The following is a 23,583-nucleotide window of genomic DNA, read 5'->3' as shown; positions in this document are numbered from 1 at the left end:
CATTTCGGAGATGATAAAATGAGACTCATGGATTTTAAGTGATTTCCCAAATCCACAAGCTGGAGAGTGATGGAATCTGATCTTCCAAGCCCAAGTTTTGAGCACTTCTTAGAGTCTTAGCCCTGGAGGGCCACTAGGGAGCTAACAAGGAGGGAAAGTTTCTCCCACCACACTCTCAGAAAGCAGGTTGTGGTCCATTCAGCAGAGTGACACATTTGATGGCTTGGAGAAAGATGTGGAACATTTACTGCCAATGAGAAACTAGACCCAGGCTTTCCAGCCACAGGTTAATTTTCTTCAAATTTCTCAGAGCAATGCCCAGAAACCTGAAGGGGTATTGCTCTCAACTTTAGTGTTATTAATCTTTTCATTTTTTTCCTTAATATAAAGCCTTTTTCTAAATTTCTATATTTAATAATCATATTTCCAACACTTTGAAGTACATGTTTATTAGAGAAAAGACCACTTCTATAAGCAAAAATCAGTTATGTAGTTTACAGGTGATAAGAACAGGTGAATCAATCACCTCCTCTGTCTCTCTATAGAGAGATGGTTTGGTTTTGTCCGAACTTGGGGATGCATAAATTATACTGATCCTGATTTTTACTCAGATTATTTTATGCCAGGTCCTGGTTAAGAATTAATGTCATTTTATACTTACATAAAATATTGTCATAAAGTTTGATTATCTCAAATATATAGATAAATAAATGAGGCAGAGAGATTAAACAATTGGTCAGAGTCACACAGAGGATAACAGGTTGATTTGATCTTTGAACTCCTCCAGTCTGACTCCTAACCATTATATGTAACTGCTTCTTGGATCAGTTATGCCTGCTTAGTTTTAAGAGAGTCTCCCAAGCACAACTGAGCAAGTTGAGTTGAGCACAACTCAAAACAGATTTCAAGCCCATGAATGCCCCAGAAATTACCTTTCTTTCTCTCAAGCGCTCATCACCACCACATCTCTCTCTAGAATAGACACTGATCGCCATATGGGTTGACATAGTAAATGTAGATGTAAATTCCTGATAAGCCCAAATTAGCCTCAATTTGTTAGACTCATCCCAACCCTGGACCTAAATGCTGGACAAATCTAAATGGTATTAAGACTGGTCTTGAAGACTGGCAGAAGTATGCAACTTTTTAAGATGTTTTTCCCTCACTTTTACCAATTCACACTCAATTAACTATAAACATATTAGCCATACCTTAGAAAAGAACTTAATGATTATATAGTTTATCTCCTTGGTGCACAGAGAATCACTACCTTAACCTCAAGTCAGTATAGGTAAAATTACAAAAGGATAAAAATCTTAAAAGATTGTTTTAAGTTTATTTATTTATTTTGAGAGAGAGAGAGCACGTGCAGGCATGCACGCATGTGAGCAGGGGACGGGCAGGGAGAGAGGGAAAGACAGAATCTTAAGCAGGCTCTGCACTGCCAGCACAGAGCCTAATGTGGGGCTTGAAGCCACAAACAGTGAAATAATGACCTGAGCTGAAACTAAGAGTCACTTAACTGACTGAGCCACCAGGTGCCCCCAAAAATCTTAAAAGATTTTTAAGACAAAATGTAATAACTAAGTCTTTAAGACATTTCTTCTAAAAATAAGACAGTACACATCTACGTATGGCATTTATCCATTTCCACAAAGAAAAGATGGCTGTAAATGGTAGCATATAAAAGCAATAATTCTTAATACTTATAGAAAAAAAAAGTATTTATCTTACTACCACTCTGTGGTATTGCATAAAACACTGTATATTGTATAACATACATAATATATAAAATTCTTACCAAAAGAATCTGAATGTATGTACCCAAAGTAGCAGCAACTTTTCTGATGTTTTTAACTGCTCTGTTGTAAATAAAAGTTGTAGCACCCCGGTTCCAGTCTACGACAATTACATTCAGATCCTCGTGATTCAACAAAACCTTTAGAAAGTTCTGAAGCCATTTAGGAGTGGAGCCCATTGGTCTGTATCCATGAATAATCCAGACTGTTTTCTTGCTTGTATTGAAATTAACATTAAGTGAGTTATTCTGCCCAAACAGTGGCTCAGCACAGGAAGGATTGTTTCTTGTATACATCATCAAAACAATGTCCATTTGGGGAGAAAACAAATCTTTGATGGAATGCAGTATGTTTAGCTGAGAGAATTCAAGGCATGGTCTTTTATTCTCTGAAATTGAAAAAAAATTCAGTTAAGCTGAGTACTGGGATAGTATTTGATACAATTCTTATTACTGTTAAAAAGAACAGAATTGAACCTGAAGGGTGGGAAGGATTTTATTTCACTAGTATTTCAACATAATATCCTGAGCAACTACAATGATTAATTTGTTGATTATATAAAGACTTTTTGAACAAGAAGCATTCAAAATTTTAAAATAAAATATAGAAAGAAATATGGTTGGTTAAAAAAATTATTTTTTATCTGTACAAAACAGCAATGGTGTGACTAAAATCATTAATATTGTTAGTAACGAAAGTATTATTCACACCAGTAAAAGTACATAAATTGATTGTGAGCTTTAAAAGAAATTCTGCAGAAGAATACTTACATGTGAATAATAATCATTCAAAAATATATTTTATCTAATTAGCGATCAAATAAAAAATCAAAACAATATGGTATAAATTTCTTCCTATCAAATTAAAGAAAATGAAGAAAATCATATTAATACTTAATACTTGTGAAGGTAAATTTGACACATAATTATATAAATGAATGCTAAGAGTATAAATTGGTATAACATCCTTTCCTTTTGAAATTGAAATTATGTGGTACATATTCATAATCTTAAAAATATGTATTCTTCCTCACTTTCCTTCTAGGATTTATATTAATGAAATAAACAATTTGTATTAAATATAAGACATTAATAACAGGTTTATGCATAACTGTACAAAAATTTAAAACAACTTAAATATCATCATTTAGTATTTTCTACTTTTTTTAAGTTTATTTATTCATGTTGAGGGGACAAGAGGACAAGTGGAACAGAGACATAGAGAGAAAAAGAAACAAAGAGAATCTTAAGCAGGGCCCATACTGTCAGCACAGAGCCTGATGTTGGGCTTGAACACACAAACCATGAGATCATGATCTGAGTTAAAATCAAGAGTCAGACACTTAACCAACTTAGCCACCCAGGCACCCTGTCATCTTATAGTATTTTTATCAATGCATGCATCCTATATGTCTGCCTATCTATCTACCTTATGTACCTATCTACCTATCTATCCATCCATCTATCCTACAAGGAAGTAGGGAAGAAAATAAAATATCTAAGCCAAATCAATAGCAAGAATCATAGCTAGGCAGTGAAACAATGGCTGCTTTTTTAATTTTCTTTTCCATAGGTTCTCAGAATTGTAATTTCTTTCAAAGTAAGCATGTAATCCCATTTTTTTTATTTCTAAAAAGAGAGAGAGCATGTGAGTGGGAGAAAGGGGCAGAAGGAGAGAGAGAGAGAATCTTAAGCTGGCTTCACACTCAGCGTGGAGCCCAACAGGGGGCTGATATCAGGACCCTGGGATCTATGACCTGAGCCAAAATCAAGAGTCTGATCAACTGACTGAGCCACCCAGGCACCCCTCAATTTTTTTTATGAGAGCATATGATTGTACTGTTTCTGGAAGTTTTACTTGTTAAAAGATTTGGGAAACAATTTGCCAGCATATATCAAAAATTCACAAAATCGTTAATATCCTTCATGTCAGTAATTCTACTTCTAAAAATTTATCCCAAGAAAATAGTCATTTAAACATATAAAATCAACTAATGTATATTATTTTAGCACTGGAGAAATAGAAGCGATTTAAGTGTCCAGAAACAATAATGTGATTAAGTAAGCTACATACATATAATATATATGTGTGTGTGTGTGTGTGTGTGTGTGTGTGTATATATATATGTTATATATATATGTTATATATATGTTATATATATATGTTATATATATGTTATATATATTTAAAACTATAGACGTATAATAGATGTTTGATAAATCCATAATAATATGCACTAATTACAATCTACCTTCTAGTTCAGAGAGTATATATGTGATACTGTCACAATTATTCAGAAGATGAAGGAGGAAGGGAGTGAAGGAAAAGCAAGAACCACAATTAATTCCCAGGTTAACAGCTAAGAGATACTTAGACAAGTGAAAAAGTTTGAAACAAACTTCATTTGTTCTAAGTGCTAGAGAATGAGGAAGTGGAAAGGAGAAATAAATCAAATCACAGTGCAATATCACTGCTTGCTACACTATACAAATTGCATAGGGAATTGTGTACATCCATTTTTCCACCATCTGAAATGTTTCCATCAGCTGAAACTCTGAGAGGGCCATATGCAATCAATATATCCACACTGCTGGTCCACTCCAAACCAGTGTAGATTTTACCTGGCCCTGGAATGAGTAATGAGGAATAAACAGAAGGACCCCTGTGATAAAGTAAGGGACAGAAAAACCTGAAACAATCTACAGAGAAATCTATTATCTATTGCCAAATGTTGAAGTAACTGCAGAAAATTCTATAGCACTCTCATTACAGTACAAGAAAAATCATGTCTCAAAAAACAGGAGGCCATTAAGAGAAAATTTATTGAGGTAAAAAAAAATAATAGGACAAAATTAAAAGTGGAATAATGAGATACTGCAATTCAAGGAAAGACAAAAATGCAATTGCAGGATAAAAATTCATGTTACACATGAGAAAACATGGAACACCCACCTGACAGTAAGAAATGAAGGAAGAAAGATTTCAATGAGGAGGAGAAACAAAGATAGGGGACAGGAAATGATGATTCAAGTTAAAAATCATCGTTTTCCTGGAACGGGAAATAATTGGAGAGGGAGAGGGTAGCAGTTACAATAACTAAGGAAATAATTGCACACCAGGGTGTGCAAACTGAAAGACTCAACACAATCTAGAGAAAATCAGTTAATTAGACTCATCAAGAGACTTCCTAGAAACTGGTTTGGGTTTTGATGAAAGAGAAAAATATCCTAAAAACATCAAGGCAGAAAATCCATGTTAAAAATAATAGAGAAACGAAGTCTTGATGACTTCAGATTTGCCTTCCGAAGCAATACATTAGACAGATAAAAGTGTAATGAATGAAGGTTATAAGTGGAAAAGTTTGTGGCCTAAGAATTTTATATCCTCCCTTAAGTGCACCACTCACAAATGACACAGTACAGTTCCCGACATCATCATTGTTAAATAAGTGCTATATTTAATGAAGACAAGATCCACAGAAACTCACAGTATAAAAAGATTGAAAGTGAGCATAGAAATAGGTTAGACACCAATATAAGTGTAAATATTAAAAACTGGGTAAAACAAATGCAATATCAAAAGGCATTTTTATTTGAATGTTTGATGAGAATATTTAAATATTAAGACAAGTCAATATACTAATAAGATGGGAAATTCAGTTAAAAGTAGTATCAACAAAGTAGGTGTGGACAAAATCCTTTAACTGGGGGATTCAAAAGATATCAGTTATTTTTAATTTTAATATATAGTTAAATGTGGCTTTAAAAAGATATTGAAACCTGAAATGTTAAACCCTGTACTATGTAAAACAGTACATGTAACTTTGTACACACTAAAAACATAGAAGTACAGCAATGTATATATACATAAGATAAGAAAAAATGAAAAAAAGAAATATAGAAAGTTAAATCCATGAAACAAAATAATACAATTATACTAGAGAAAAAAATATATGATATATACAAACTTACATAACTTTATAAAGATTGCCTATTCAAAAACAAAGAATCTTCAGTTTTCATTAAAAAATGACACTTAGCTATAAGTTATTTAAAAGAAGTAACAGAAATTTTAAATAAATGGGAAGGTATATTCTACACAAAATAAAAGGAAAGCTGTTTGGTATACTAGATTATAAGGGTGGCTCCAATTCATCCCCCTTTCCTTGCCATGGAAAATAGGATCTTGATATATATAATACAAGCAGAAACTTAAAATGGGCTTCTACTTTGCAGGGTTGGCCTCTCCTACTTTCGCCATCACCATGAGAATATCCCTGGTCTGGCCTGTTAGAAGAAAAGAAAGAGGTGTAGAAGAGCCCAGCTCACCAAGTTCCCAGCTGGTCACCCCAGGCGACTGACAGCCAGTCAAAAGCAAAACATGCAAGTGAACCCAACAGAAGAGCAGTACTACCTAACCACAAAATCCCCACCTGACTCCACAAGTGTGACTAATGCTGCTTTAAGCCAAATGCTACTGAGGGCCTGGGGTTTTGTTTTGTTTCATGGTGTTTGGCTTTACTGTGACATGATATAATTGATTCCATTGGTAATATTAATATCAGGTACAGAAAATAAAAACAAACGTCTTTAAAAGATAATAAAATGTTACATTAGTATACAGTAAAACTCCTAAAAAACATTGAACTGAATTATGATAGATGTTAGGAATAGAAAAATAAAGTTCTATATATCAAAAACTTATCAGAATTCCCAATAATACTGTCATATTTCTCAGCAGAAACTTTGTAGTCCAGAAGGCAGTGAGATGACATATATTTAAAGTGATGAAAGAGAAAAACTTTCAACCTAGAATTCTATATCCAGCAAAACTGCCCTTAAAAAAATGAGAGCTAAGTTAAGACATCCCTAGACAAACAAAAGCTGAGGGAGTTCACTGCCATAGACTTGGCTCTACATGAAATAACAATGGGAGCCTTCAAGTTGAAATGAAAGTGCATTAGACAATAACTTAAAGGCATATGAAAACATAAAGAGCTCTGGAAAGGACAAATGTATAAACAAATACAAAAAATATTTTTTAATTTTGATTTATAACTCTTACTTTTTATTTTCTACAGATTATAAAAGGCAAATGCATAAATACAATTATAAATCTATGTTAATGGTATGCAATATAAATATAACATTTGTGCCATCAATAACTGAAATGAGGAAAGCAGAGCTATAAAGGAGTAGTTGTTTATGTAAAAGTTGTTTTTTATTGAGGTCTTTATTTTCTTGAAGTTAACTTACTATCAATTTAAAATAGATTGTCATAACTTTAGGATGTTACAAGTAATCCCTATGATAACCAAAAAGAAAATAATCTATAGAACATATACAAAAGAAAATGAGAAGGGAATCATAATGTGTCACTAAAAAAAAAAAATTAAATACAAGACAGTAATGGAGGAAATGAAAGACAAAAATGAGCTCTAAGACATATAAAAAACAAATAAGAAAATGGGAAAAAATAAGTGCTTCCTATCAGTAATAACTTTAAATGTAAATGGATTAAACCACTTAATAAAAAGAAATAGATTGAAAGAGTGGATAAAAAACAACAACATCCAAGTGTATGCTGTCTACAAGAGACTCACTTTAAAGACATTCATAGGTTGAAAGTGTTAGGATGCAAACAAGATACTCAATGCAAAAAGTAACTGAAAGAGAGCAGGGATATGAAGAGATATCTCCACACTCATGTTGTTCACTGCAGCATAATTCACAATAATCAAGACATGGAAACAACCTAAATTTCCTTAAGCGAATGAATGGATTTTAAAAATGTAGTATATATACATAATAGAATTTATTCAACCATAAAAAAGTAAATCCTGTCATTTGGAACAGTAGATAAAACTAGATGGCATTATGCTAAGTGAAATAAGCCAGAGAAAAACAAATGCTATATAATATCAACGATAAATGGAATCTAAAAACAAAAACAAAAAACAAAAAAAACAATTTCATATTAACAGATAATAAAATGGTGGTCACCAGAGGCTTGGGACTGGTAAATGGGGAGGTACAGTAACTTCCAGTTACAAGATAAATAAGTTCTTAGGATCTAGTATGCATCAGGTGACTATAGTTAATAATACAATACTGTATATTTGATTATGTAATAATATAATATTGCATACCTGAAAGTTGCTGAGAGTAAATCTTAAGCATTCTCATCATGCACAGGAAAAGTGTTAATTTTGAGAGGTGATGGATGTATTAATTATCTTGATCTTGGTAATCATTCTACAATGCATATGTGTATCAAATCACCACATCGTACAATTTAAATATACACAAGTATATTTGTCAATTATTCCTCAATAAAGTTTGGGATAAGAAAAGAACAGAGATTGGGACATCTATACTTCTACCAGAGAAAATAGACTCTAAGTTAAAAATTCTTACAAGAGATAAAGAAGGACATAATAGAACTAAAACCATAAAACTCTTAGAAGAAAATACAAGAGAAAACCTCAAGACTTTGGGTCTCAAAATTACTTTTTGAGAATCACCAAAAACAGCACAGACAATAAAAGAAAAAAGGATGAAATGTACTTCATCAAAATTAAAAACTTTTGTGCATTGAAGGACATTATAAATAGAGTGAAAAGGCAATCCAGGGAATGGGAGAAAATGTTTAACAATCATATATCTGATAAGGGATTTATATTCAGAATACATAAAGAACTCCCATAATTCAATAACAACAAACAACCAATAAAAAACTGGCAAAAGATTTGAATGGACATATAGATAAGATATACAAATGGCTAATAAGCACATGAAAAAATGCTCAATCTCACTAATCATTAGAGAAATGCAAATCAAAACCATAATGAGATACCACTTCAATTCCATTAGAATCTGAAGGTAAAAGAAGTAGCTACTATCAAGAAACACAAAATAACAATTGTTGGCAAGAATGTGGAAAAATAGGAATGCTGCCCATTGCTGATGGGAATGGAAAATGGTATGGTGGTTTCTTAAAAAATTAAAAATAAAATAACAATATAATCTAGAAACTCCACTTCTGGGTATATACCTAAAAGAACTGAAAGCAGAGACTCAAAGAGATATTTATACCCCCATGTTCATAGAAACATTATTTATAATAACCAAAAGGTGGAAGCAATCCAAGCATCCATCAATAGATCAATGTATAAACAAAATCTGGTATACACATACAATAAAATATTATTCAGCCTTAAAATGAAAGTAAATTCTGACATGTGCTACAACACGGGAGAACTCTGAAGACATTATACTAAGTGAAATAAGCCAGTCACAAAAATACAAATACTGCATGATTACACTTACATGAGTACCTAAAGTAGTCAATATAGAGAGACATAAAATAGAATAGTGGTTGCCAGGGGCTGGGAAGGAGAGGAAAATGGGGAACTATGTTTTTTATAGGTATAGAGTTTCAGTTTGGAAAGATGAAAACATTCCGGCGATGGATAGTGGCAATGGTTGCACAAAATGTGAGTGTACTTAATGCCACTGAACTGTAAAAATTATTAAAATGGTGATTTTTATATGTGTTTTACCACAATTAAAACAAAACCTTCTAGAATCCAATTCCTGTCATGAAATATATCAGATTCCATACTTCTCTTACTTCTGTAAACAACTCGAACAGTGGATAAAATGTGTATATGAAACTTTAGACACTGGACAACAAAAAGCACAGAACTGTGATCTCTAAAAGAAAGGAAACAAATTATGTGAACACTATAATCTAGTAGCTTCCTGCCCAGAGATAGTCTCCCTTAGTGCAGGAAGTTTGGACCCAAGGAGAGCATGATGATGTTACCAAGTTGGGGAGAAAGATCAGGGTTTGAGGAGAGTAAAACAACTAGAATTTCTAGATTATATGCTGCAAAAGAAGTGGCTCTAAAGAGGCAGAGGCTTGAAATCTGCAGAGGGGTCCCCAAGAATCGGTTGCTGTATACAGACCTATGCATGCATAGTGTGAAACTCCACAAAGAGCTGTAAACTGAACAGTTCCAGAGGTCACAATGCTCTGGGAGACAATGAAGCCCTGGCTAGCCAGAGTAGAAAGACCCTAAGGAACATCATGGACATTCAACAGAGACCCTAGAAAGGTCACATTTGGTTTTAAGAGAGCTAAACTAGCTCTAGAGTGAAAGAGACTCATCTTTTCCTCTTTTCATTCTCTCAACTCTACGTGCTTTGATTCAGCTTCATTCTCTGGCAGGCAGCAGGCTATATGTCTGTAATATTGAGAGAAAATATTAATGATCTTGAAGTAAGCAAATATTTCTCAGACAAGATTACAGTGAGTGTGAAACATAAAAGAAAAAGGTGATGAAACATATCTGTTCCTGAAAAGACACTCATCGTTAAGAATGTGAATATGTAGGCTTGTAATATGAACACCTGAAAATCATCTGTATCCAGAATATGGTGGGGTGGAGGGAATCTGAGTGTTTATATACACATATATGTTAAACACACAAACTCAATTTTTCAGAATTGTCAAAATAATTGAAGACACTTAACAAAAGATGGTATAATGGCCTAAGATCCATGCTCAACATCACTAGTCACCAGTAAAATGTAAGTTAAATTAAAATAATAATATCACTACACACCCACTAGAAAGGCTAAAATTAAAAAGACGGAGGGGCACCCAGCTGGTTCATCCAACTCCTGATGTCGGCTCAGGTCATGATCTCTCACTTGGAGAGATCAAGCCCCGCATCAGGATTTTCTCTCTCTCCCTCTCTGTCCCTCTCCCACTGGTGCGTAGTTTCTCTCTTTCTGTATCAAAAATAAACTTAAAAAAAAAATATTGACAGAACCAAGTATAGGTGAGGATGTAGGGCAACTTGAAGCATCCTTCATTGCTAAGGGAAGTAACAAAATGATATATTTTGGAAAACCATTTAGCAATTTCTCAAAATATTAAGTATATACTTTTATGACCCTAAAAAATCAGTTTCAATTGTTTACCTCTGAGAAATAAAAGCATTTGTCCACAACATGTACAAGCTCATAGACGTTTTTTCATAAGGACCCCAAACTGGAAAAAACCTGCATGTCAATAAAAGGAGTATAGATATACAAATTGTGGCATAATTATACCATGTAACACTACCCAGCAATAAAAAGGAATAAGCTGCCCATACATGCAACCACTTTGATAAGACTCAAAAACATGATATTGAACAAAATGTTCCACAAAGAAAAGTACATGTTGTTTAATCCCATTTTTATGAAATTCTTGAAAAGGGATATTTAATCTAGAATCAGAAAGCAGGTCAGATTTGTTTAAAACCAGACAAGGAGAGGGGGTTACTTGCAAAGAGCTAACTTTTGGTAATTCAATAAATATTTTATTTTTTGATAAGACTGTTACATGCCATGTAAAATGTGGTGCACATATTTTTAAAAACTCATCAAAGTATACTCTTAAATGAGTACATTTTAGCATATATAAGTTATACCTCAATACAGTTAAAAAAAAACTTATAGTAAAGTTCTAATTTTTTTACAAAACAGAGAAAATCATAAAACTTAATCATTTTTAGAAGCTAGAATATCTCTAATATCAAGCATAACAAAAATAGGGCAAATATCCACATAGATAGATACAGGAGCTATAAATTACTACAACTCATGTAACAATTAAAGGCAAAATTCCCAAATAACACACTCACAAGCATATACAGTCCATAGCACAGTCCACAGCATAAAACTAGAACAAGAGTTAATACTATATTATATAAATTAAAAATAGAAGTGTATTTTATTAAAATGACAAAATATTACCTATTACATGCCAATAACGATTGTCATATTAGTGATGAAACATTAGTGACATTATTTCCATTAAAATTAAAAAAATATAAAACATCTGCTGTCATACATTCTTCTGTCTAACTCAGCAACAATATAAGAAAAAGAACCAAACTCAACACCTGAAAGACAAATAATCCAGTGAAGAAATGGGCAGAGAACATGAATAGACACTTTTCCAAAGAAGACATCCAGATGGCCAACAGACACATGAAAAGATGCTCAACGTCACTCATCAGGGAAATACAAATCAAAGCCACACTGAGATACCACCTCACACAGCTCAGTGGCTAAAATGAACAAATCAGGAAACTACAGATGCTGGTGAGAAGGTGGATAAAAGGAAACCCTCTTGCACTGTTGGTGGGAATGCAAACTGGTGCAGCTGCTCTGGAAAACAGTGTAGAGGTTCCTCAAAAAATTAAAAATAGAACTACCCTATGATAGCTAGTAGCTAGAGTCAAACCACATGAGACCCTTAAATACAGAGAACAAACTGATGGTTGACGGGGAGGGGCAGAGAGGGGACATGGGTGATGGGCACTGAGGAGGGTGCTTGTTGGAATGAGCACTGGGTGTTGTATATAAGCCAATTTTACAATGAACTATTTTTAAAAAATTCAAAAAATAAAAAAATTCAAGGCCCCCCAGCAAAAAATATATGTAAGAAAAGAAATATAATCATTGGGTACAGACATAACTTGCTTAATGTGATATATTCTATTAAAAATATGAAAACAGGAACTCAAAAAATTAATCCAAGGGGAAGTTTTAATATACACATATAAAAGAGGCACCTGGGTGGCTCAGTTGGTTAAGCCTCCGACATTGGCTCAGGTCATGATATCACAGTTCATGGGTTCAAGCCCTGTTTCAGGTTCTGTGCTGACAGATCAGAGCCTGGAGCCTGCTTCACATTCTGTGTCTCCTCTCTCTCTGCCCCTCTCCTGCTCACTCTGTGCGTGTCTTTCTTTCCCAAAAAATAAATAAAACTAAATGGGCACCTGGGTGGCTCAGTTGCTTAAGCCTCTGACTTTTGGTTTCAGCTCAGGTCATAATTTTGTGGTTTGCAAAATCAAGCCCCACACTGGGCTCTGTGCTGACAGTTCAGAGCCTGCGTGGGATTCTCTCTCTCCCTCTGTCTATGCCCCTCCCCCCACTTACTCTCTGTCTCTCTCTCAAAAATAAATAACCTTGAAAAATTTTTAAATAATAAATATTTAAAAACAGATATATAAATATATAAAAATCATTAGCCTTGGCTCATATTAGCAATAGTCAATATAAAATATAATAAAATTATTAAAACCCACAAAAATATAAATATTAATAATTTCTGCAAATATATTTTATATTTACAGTTCTCCAGCTTTTCTTTTTCAACACTTCCCCCACAGTAAGTGAATTTTTGGAGCTAACCATAAAGATATGCTCTCCCTTCATCCTAGACCAATTTGAATACCCAATCAACCTAGACCCAAGATTAGACCACAGGGGAATGTAAAATCCAAACAGGTCCATTCAGGACCCTTTGGGGTAGGTTGATATAGACCACGGGAGAGAAAGTGGCTTTCTTTCCAGATTTCAAGCTATAAGGAAATAAATCCTGAAGCTACAGACGGCAATCTTTGTTTTTTTTTTCAGTACTTGGATCCAGTGGTATTTAATGCAAAACTTTTCAGTTATATGACATAATTACTTCCATATATATATATATATATATATATATATATATATATATAAACCATCAAAAAGAATGAAATCTTGCCATTTGCAACAACGTGGATAGAGCCAGAATGCATTATGCTAAGTGAAATAAGTCAATCAGAGAAAGACAAATCCATATGATTTCACTAACATGTGGAATTTAAGACACAAAACATATGAACATATGGGAAGTTGTGGGGGTGGAGAGAGAGGGAAACATACCGCAAGAGACTCTTAACAATAGAGAAAAAAACTGAGGGCTGACAGAGGGAGGTGGGTGGGAGATGCACCAGATGGGTAATGGGTACTAAGGAGAGCACTTGTTGGGATGGGCACTGGGCGTTGTATGTAAGTGCCGAATCACTGAACTCTACAACTGAACCCAATATTGCATTACATGTTAACTAAACAAAATTTAAATATAAATAAATAAATAATAGATAGATAGATAAATAAATAAATAAAGTTCCTTCTTTCCTTAGCTAGTTTGAACCAGGTTCCTATGATTTGCAAGTTAACTAGCCCTTTGAAAAGAGGAGAAGAAAGAAGAAAGGATGAAGAAAAGGAGGAAAAAGAGAAAAGGAAAGAAGACCAGAAGGGAAAGAGAAATATACAGTGCCCCTAAAAGAAAAACAAAGCTTAAAAATATTACAAAGGAACATAAAAGATTTGAATAAACACTGAGATATACCATGATCCAGAATGGAAGATCTATTAATCACAAAATCAATTCTACTCATATTAAATTTATATGTGTAATATGATTCTAAATTAAGGTCTCAATGAGATCTTTCCAGGGAGGGGATAAATGCTCAAGGAAAATGAATGATATTTTAAAGATAATAAATGGGCATGATTAAAATTATGTTTATATTATAAACTAATTAAAAAGAGGCCCTGAAACTGCATCAAGAATTGATATACAGATTAATGAAACTGAATGGGAACACCCAGAAATAAACTATATTACCCATAATAATTATGGCAATTCATGGTCAAAGATAATGGATTTTTAAATAAACAATGACAAGGATAATTGATGTTAGTCCTATTTAAAAATGCCATGTAAAAATTAAATTATATGACCTAGAAAAATATAGTTAATATGTACATGACCTCAGTTTGAGGAATGAATTTTTAGCATAAAAACAAAAGAAACTATAAAGTAGGAGACTAATAGATTTCACAGCACATAAATTTAAAACTTCTGTACATAAAAACTATATACCAGCCAAAAGACAAAATATATAAGCTAGGGAAATATTTTCAATGTAAGGTAGGAAAGGAATTGATATGCTTACAAGTAAGTATAAATGAAGAAAAAGAATACCCACCTGAATACCAAGTGAAAGATATAAACAAATATTTTATAAAATAAAATATGAAAATGGCTCATAAAGTTATCAAAATGTACTTAATCTTCTTAAAAATCAAATAAAAATTACAATATTTTCTTATCACATTTTTATTATACCCATTAATAACATCAATTTATATTACAGGATTTTTAACAGTGAATATTTGAGAATCAACTAAATGCACAGAAATGAGAGACTAGAAAAATAAATTAATGGTGTATTCATATGATGGGGGCTGTATGCAGCAATCAAAAAATTTATATAATCCATATATACATGTGTGTTAATACACAGTTGTAAGTTTTATCTGTTATATATATATATATATATATTATACTAAAAACATACACATTTGTGCACACATACATATTTATTATAATAGAACTGATAGGAAATAAAACAACTTAGTTGTTGGCAATATTGGAGTCGTTTTTTCTGTATTTTTATGTGTGTTTTCTATTTTTTTGTATTTCACCATTTTCTAAATGTTCTAGATCTAAAATATGCATTAATTTTACACTAATGAAAAATGATTTAAATAGGCTTCAATTAATTGATAATGACAATAGCAAAAATAAGTTAACAGCAAAAGGATGAATATATCGAGAACAGAAAGGCAAGTATCATTTTTTTAAATCCTGTTTGAAAAATAACAAATTGAGGGTCTAGAGAATACAGTAAGTAATTCTATTGTGGTAAGAAATTCAGTAGCAGGGGCACAGTATCAGATTCCATTGCCAAATATGTACGGAGATGATGACTCTAGTAATCTCAACAGAGGTACACTGAGAAAGAATTCTGAAAATCTTCTGAGACTTCAATTCCAGAAGCAGTAAAATTGTTAAAAAATATCAAAGACATATGGTGGAATTAGGATAATCATTCTAAGTTGTTCAGTTGTATCTCTGAAATATATTTCCATTACAGTGACAATGGCTGTGATGAAGACAAGGGGATCAAAATGGACAGAGTCCAGAAACATGGACAGTGCCCTGGACATGGGCAGCTGAGACCCAAGTGCCTCTAGCCTCCTCAAATATCTCTTGTGACTCTGAGTAAATCTTCTCATCTCTGAGTCTTGGTTTCTTTAAATGCAAGGAGTTGAAGCAAATGCTCCCTATGACTTGTATTATTCTAACATTCTTTGATTCCAAACCTATTTTCATACTTAGTAAGCTGCTAAGACCAGTTAGTCTGCCTTGCAACTTTCAGTGTTGACCAAGCCAATAACAGAGGAGCCTCAAAACCCAGCCAAAGAAAGCCAAAAATCCCAACACATTCTGGAAAGGTCTACTGCTACTTCCTTTGATAATCCTCGGAAATCCCACACTCACCCTAAAAAGACTCCATGAAAACCTCTTTTCTCTTTTCCCCATTTCTGAAAACAAAACATATTTGTTAACACCTATAAACAAAACCATCAATGATAGTAATAATGGCTAATGGTTATTTAGCACTCACTCTGTGTTGGGCACTGTGGTGCTTTTGTATTTGCTATCCTTTCCCTCATTTTATATATGAAGAAAGGTCACACAATTAGAAGCAACAGAACACTTATGAGTGATATCTGAAAAGCATAACCATATTCACAGCACAAGTTACTATGTAAACAGTTGAGCAACATAAGTTCACTAGCTTAATTATACTCATGTGTAATAAAAAGAATGAAGACCTTTGGGGGCTAGCAAAATATCAGGTACCAAACAGTAGACTGACTTTATAGCTACAAAATCAGAGATTTTTATGGTCATAGAGCCAGTTAAGACACAAAACTGTAGGTAGAACTGTAATATCTCGGAAGGCTAAAGGCAGAAAGCAAAATTAAAGGTAAAAGTATCCTTAATTTTCTGATTCTGAAGCAATCAAAGCACATTTAGAAAATGTACACTTATTTAACAAGTCATAAGTAGTCCAGATACTCAATCCACAACTCTTCCAACTGTGCAAATATTTGGAAAGTTGTTAAAAATGAAGCTGACTACACACACACAAAATAAACTTGATGTCTGATAGGTCTTGAGGCCAAGAATTCTCAAGCATGGTTTTAACAATGACTGGGAACGTTTGTTCAAAGTGTAGTTTCCTGGTCCCATCCCCAGAGATTCTGGTTTGGTAGGTAAATCTGCATTTTAAAATGCATAACCCAGGGGATTCTGATATAGGTAGTCCATACAAGTCTACCACAACTGTGTACAGGTAGATATAACATGAAGACTTATACCTGGAAGTTAATCTGAGACAATTACAGAGAAAAGGTATATGGGAAGAAAACAGCGGATTATTCTAACCTAATTTATAACTGACCAAATCGTACTTTATCTCCTTTAAGCTTTTCAATGCAGTGAGACAGTATTATAACTTTTACTTCCATTTAAAAATGAGGAAACTGAGGTTCACAGAAGCTAAGTGATTTGTCTGGGATTATAAGCTGCCAGGACTTGAATCTGGGTCTTTCAATTGCAAATTCCATGTTCTTGCATGTTCCCCTTATTTTAAAGGGGAACCTGATGCAGGGCTAGAACCTACGAACCATGAGATCATGACCTGAGCCAAAATCGAGAGTCAGGTGCTTACCTAACTTAGCCCCCTATGAACCCCTAATTTATCTTTAATATCTCTTCCAGATTACCGGAACAAGAGAATTGGCAAAGTATGGCCAGTAGGCCAAATCCGGCTGGCAAGATAAGGCAGGTTTTTACATTTTTAAATGGTTGAAAAAAAATAATATAATATTTTGTGACACGTGAAAATTACAATAAATTCAAATGTTAGTGTCTATAATAAATTTTATTAGAACACAACCATACTCATTAATTTACGAATTATCTATGGCAGTTTTCACATTATGATGACAGAGCTGAATAGATGCAGCAGAAATCATATGGCCCTCAAAGCCTTAAATATTGATCAACCAGCCCTTCAGAAACATTTGCTGCCCCTTGCTATGATAATAGCAGCAACTACAACTACCGTTTAAGGACTTATATGAGCAAAAAACTGTAACAAGAATGTATATTCATATAATTTGAATATATATGCATACCGCTACATATCTGTACAGTTTGTTCAGCTATCTCTTCATTCCCATTTTTTCCATTAAAATTTTTTTAAAACATTTGACTAATCTCAATTTTTCAGAATGTTTTTCCTTTGTTGAAGGCAGATATAACCATATAATGATTCTCATGTTGAGGAGTGTGAGGATTGAGGAGATGCTAAGAGACATCTATAAGAATCTCTAGCAGAGAAGGGAGGAGAATGTATGGTTTAAATAAAACATACTTACATGAAAGTAATTACTGAAAATTCAACAAAATTCCCTAGGCATGTGGGATTTCAAGGAAAATGACAGAGAGCACAAGAGTTTGCATGGGTTACAAATGATTTTGAGAATATAGGAATTTTTCACCTTATTTTCTATTTACTGTTATTAATATCTAAAAGGTCTTCTGTTCTATTTCAGTCAACAGAGACAGAAACATACTTAGTAATTATATCTGAGGGTTCCCAATTGAAAAATTAGGTAATTCCTAACTACTAATCAAAACAATAATCTTAGAAAGTCTGCCACATGAGGTTGGAGTAGAAACTATGATACTAAGATAATGCCAACTCTAAATGACATAAAAGTTAGGGGCTTAGACTTCAAATTTCTCTGATTTCCAATTTAAGGTGGCACTATCATGCATTACACAAATATAAAATGCCTACCAAGAAAAATCTAAATGAGAAAAAATATAATAAACTGTATATTAGCACCATTTAGATTCTGCATTTGAATATAAAACTCAAACATTTCTAGAATTTATGATAAACTCAAATATCTAATTGAAAAGAAACAAGAAATAATTTGAATTTCTAGGTGATATTTTAAGGTTATTCAAGTATGCATTCAATAATTTTTTAAAAGAAAATTTAAAACAAAATCATCTGCCTTTGCAAGGGACAAAAATCTATATGCATCATGAATTTTAAATTTATAACATTATCATAAAGTAGAACAAGTACTTCTACTTTATTACCAGAAAGAAATATATGATATTACTAACATTAGTAAACTTTATTACCATAAATCTGTAAAACAGGAGAATAAAGTTCTACTTTATTACTATAAACTAATTTTGGTTTTAGTCACACTTGAGCATAATAGGACAAAAAAAAGTTGTAGTATACGTTTACTTGTTAGTTTTGCAATTGACAATTTACCTATGTAAACATTTTCCTCAAAAGTAAGATTATTTGAGCATTCAAATTGAAATAAGATGTTTATCAAGTCATGATTTTCAAATAGATTTAATTTCTCTATTACTGAATTATTCTGTCTCTTGAATATTTGTTCTCTATTTACTTAGTTATTAACTGGAAATTAAGTAAAATACAGAATATAAAATTTACCAAACACACACACACACACACACACACACACACGCAAACTTTATTCCTAATTAACCATTTGATATAGTTAGTATTCACAGTCATACTATTTCCTTTCATACCATGATGTCACAGAATTTTTTATCCCAGAATCAAAATACTATACTCATTATTTGACACACAATTTGGTAAGATAAATCAAATTATTAAGTTCTTACCAGATCTTGCCCAGCACATCAAACAAAGAAAAATGTATACTCTCATTTGGAATCCAGTAAAAGTAAAAGCAGCTCTGACATTCAACACAAAAGAAATTCTGAAATTCATTAAGGTTTCTCTTTTGTAAGATTGTCAGAGTCTGGTAGGTTTTATCAGAAAAGATCCCTGATCTTTTGCTCCTCCCTGTTTGTTAAAAGGTAAGGTAGGTTGGTTTTTTTTTTTTTTTTTTTTTTTTTTCCCTCTCATCTGGCTTGTGGTTGTAAGAGGATTTTTAAGTCAAAACTCTGTAATAAGTCACAAACAGCTGCACAAGTTGAATTGAAGGGAAAGAAAAAGCTAATTATATCTTTCCTTATTCCTCTTAACCTCAGAATTTCAGAAGCGGTCAGGAAGAATATGTTTATTGAAAGCCTAGAGCAAATGTGATGTTAGAAAATGCTAGAAATGGAAAAAGTCAGAAAACGTTGTGGTTTATGTTCATTTTGATTACAAACCAAGCTGTCTTCATATACCATAAAATCAATAATAAAATCCATATCCATCAAGCTGTCAGATATAAAATATGACCTTTTCATGTTTATATCATTTTGCAACCCAAATTCAGTGGCTATTTTAAAATTCAAAATGCTAGCTTGTCTCTTGAGTTCTACAATTGGAAAATCAAAAAAACATATTTTTGTTTTTAATATAACAAACATTTTTTTTAAATTATTATAGGTTTCTTTTCGCATGTTTATTTTTCCCCTTATTTTCCTTCCAGTAATAGACTTTAGTAGGTCAGGAAAAAGAGAACCATTTTCAGTACATGCATTATCATTTCAAAAATTAAATTTGTTTTTTGTAAATTTAAGTTTCTGTAAATTTGCAAAGATACTTTAAGAACAGTATCAGCAGAAACTAATCTGAAGTCTAGGGAAATATTTCAAAGAATCCACAAACAAAATGAGATATTCATTTAAAAACTGTGAAAAATGTAAAAATCATCATTTTCAATTGTTTGATCTCTAGGGGGTTTATGTGAAACTTCATTTTTAGAAGGGGGCCATTACTATAATTTGACTGGAGACCACCAAATAACCTATGTCCTTTAATATCACTTAGCTGTAACAACTGTACTTCTCTAACAAAAATATAAATAAACCACATCTCTTCAAAATGTGGGAAAAAATGTAATGCAATTGTTGTACATGTTAAAAGAGATTATTAACAAGTTTATACTTAAATTAAAAGATAAACCTTTCCTATTTAACATATACTTCTTTTATTTTGTGCTTTTGATGTGACACTGTAATATGAATCTTATACATTATTTTCATCGTTGTCATTCTAAAGAGCTTATATTGAAAATCTCAACTTGGGGGCGCCTGGGTGGCTTGGTCGGTTAAGCGTCCGACTTTGGCTCAGGTCATGATCTCAGGGTCCATGAGTTCAAGCCCCGCGTCGGCTCTGTGCTGACAGCTCAGAGCCTGGAGCCTGTTTCAGATTCTGTGTCTCCCTCTCTCTCTGCCCCTCCCCTGTTCAGGCTCTGTCTCTCTCTGTCTCAAAAATAAATAAAAACGTTAAAAAAAAAATTAAAAAAAAAAAAAAGAAAATCTCAACTTGGCATTTAAGACAGTACAATACATAGCAGTAACAAAATATAAAAATTATACTGTTTTCATATTTTTTACTTACTGTCAATAGCGATAAAACAGATGAATGTCCATTGCATTAAATAGCATAATACTGAGGAGTAACAAAATATTATATAAAATGTCTATAATTTAGTAAGACAATATTTCTGTGCTTTTTTTAGTCCTCCTGAGAAATAAAAAATGATTTTAAGCTTACAGACATGGATACATTATTAATAATACTATAAAGGTGATAATGAGGATGATGAGGATGAAGATATAAAATTGATTGAGCTCTGTGTACCAGGCAGGCTTCCAGGCAGTTTATAGGTAATTATAATAGGTAGCTGAGTAGTGTATATTGAGATGGGGTAGTCATTGTTTATCAGAATATATTTTGGCACAATCTTTTGTATAATTTAGCAATATGTGTCAAAATGCTTAATGGCTATTACCCTTTGATTCAGCAATTAAACATCCAAGATGTTTTCCTACATAAATTTTTTACTAATGTATGTGCACAAAGGCATATGAGCAAGGATGTTAATATCAGTATTTTTTTAATGGCAAAAAAAATGGAAACAATGTAAATGTCTAATAGTGGGGGATTAGTCTAATTGGATACATACGGTGGATTAAAACTAATGATGTGTATAAATCACTATTTATTGGTAAAGAAAGTCTCCGTTACATAGCACAAGGGGAGAAAAGGTAAGCTACAAAACAGTATGTATAGTAAGATTTATAATAAGATTTATAGTAAGATGTATAGTAAGATTATGTATAGTAAGTATCTAATACAAGTAAACAAAAAAGCTTGGGACAGATACAGTTAAGAAAATCAGAATAAATAAAAAATGAAGGTAGGAAATAAGTGAAGTCAAAAGTGAGGTCAATTTTAGAAAAAGCATCCACTAACTGGAGTCCCTTAATACTAATTTATCAAGTTTCTCCTTTCATTCATTCATTTATCCAACTTTTACTAAGCATCTACTAATTTCCAGGTATAATGTAGTTGTCGAACATACAAAGTAGAGACATTTGTTTATTCAAACTCTACTATATCAACAATTATTTATGATATATCCACAGATATGTCAGGGATTGTCCTAAGTACTGAAATATATTTATTTACCTTATAGCAATTCACAGTGAGGAGGGCTTGAAAAAGGCGTATCTATGAAACTATGGCACCACACAGCAGGACCGCCAGCTAATCTAGAGTGCAGACTTCAGGGAAGACCTTCAGGACATGCTGCCTGGGCTGAACTGCCAAAGAGAGTAAGAGTCAGTTGGGCAAAGAAGGGAAGAAAGAAGCTCTAGTTTTAGATAGATAGGTAAATAGATACACTTATTTATTTATATACATAGCTTATAGTTTTACATATATTATTATATATAAACGTTTTCATTTTTGAATACATAAAGTTAGGGGTACAAAACATCCTGATAGGAGTTAAGAAAGGCTAATTCTTTATAGTGTACCATGCACTTAACACATTGAAACTTATATTTGGCTAATGCTGAGAATGCTGAGGAAATGCTGAGAATAAAGTGAATCATATTTGGGGGCACCAGTTGAGTGTCCGACTTTGGCTTATGTCATGAAATCACTTTCTCTCCCTCTCTGAAAAAAAAAAAATTAAACCAAGCAAAAGCAAAAAGTGAAGTTTTTAAAATCCATTAAGAAGGTGGCTTTTTGAGGCAACTGGGTGGATCAGTTGGTTAAGCAGCTGACTCTTGGTTTTGGCTCAGGTCATGATCTCATGGTTCATGGGTTTGGGCTCTGAGTCAGGCTAGCTGCTGTCAGCAGAGCCCACTTCAGATCCTGGGCCCCCCTTGCTCTCTGCCCCTCCCCTGCGCTCACTCTCTTTCTCTCTCTCAAAAATAAGTAAACATTAAAAATAAGTGAATTATTTTTTAGCTACTGCTAGGTTTATTACTACGTGTTCATTCAACAGAAGCTAGGAAGTACAGTAAGCTTACGTTAGAAAAATGACATATATTAAGGTCAAATTCTGAACAGTTAACTGCACGAGCTTTCAAAGCTCATAACATTAATTTTTTTAATGCTTATATATTTTGACAAAGAGAGAGCACACCCATACAAGCAAGCAGGGGAGGGGCAGAGGGAAAGGGAGAGAGAGAGAGAGAGAGCAAGCAGCCGGAGCCTATGATATGGGGCTCAATCATGACCTGAGCAGAAATCAGGAGTCAGACACTTAACCAACGGAGCCACCCAGGCACCCCAGAGCTTATAACAGTAAAAAAAAGTACCATAGAAATACAAGCACCATAAACTTAGTCCTGCCAAAAGAAAAGAGGATTGATAAGAACATGAAAATCATACACATTTCTAAAAAAAGAAAAAAAAACTATGATGCAAACCTCAAAACTATGATGCAAACCTCAATATAGCAAGACAACATGATCATTAACTATTTGTAAATATAGCTAAAGTTTTGTATCATTCACAATCATATACATGGGCACTGCAAATTTTACAATGAAACCTGAAGATAACAGCTCCCAGATCAGTGTGACTGAGGGGAAACGAAAAATATGTTCATTTGGATAAGATTTATGAGATAAATGAATTTTAAAAATCAATAGAATTATACATAATAGAAATCTTCGGGTATCCATTCATTTGATCAACACATATTTGTTATATAAC

The 23,583-nt window shown here is 33.0% G+C and overlaps 1 protein-coding gene across 9 annotated transcripts in view; it reads right to left on the bottom strand.

Annotated features, from left to right (window-relative positions):
- Nucleotides 1–23,583, bottom strand: part of LIPI (lipase I) — a 72,800-nt gene that overhangs the window by 47,826 nt on the left and 1,391 nt on the right. For 8 of the 9 annotated variants that reach the window (XR_003426798.2, XM_027077534.2, XM_053220667.1 and 5 more), the window contains exons 2-3: nt 22,042–22,175; nt 1,802–2,187 (exon numbers count right to left, since the gene is read on the bottom strand). Coding sequence is in view for 8 of the 9 variants with exons in the window: in XM_027077534.2 (XP_026933335.1) it covers nt 1,802–2,113 (312 nt within the window). In the remaining variant the exon portion in view is untranslated. Of the gene's footprint in view, nt 1–1,801; nt 2,188–22,041; nt 22,176–23,583 lie in introns of those variants that run through there. The other variant, XM_053220670.1, reaches the window with a different exon arrangement.

This window comes from Acinonyx jubatus, chromosome C2 (assembly GCF_027475565.1).
Source record: "Acinonyx jubatus isolate Ajub_Pintada_27869175 chromosome C2, VMU_Ajub_asm_v1.0, whole genome shotgun sequence".
Lineage (NCBI taxonomy): Eukaryota > Metazoa > Chordata > Mammalia > Carnivora > Felidae > Acinonyx > Acinonyx jubatus.
Note: the sequence above shows the minus strand (reverse complement) of the source record. Positions and strands in the feature narration are given on the sequence as shown.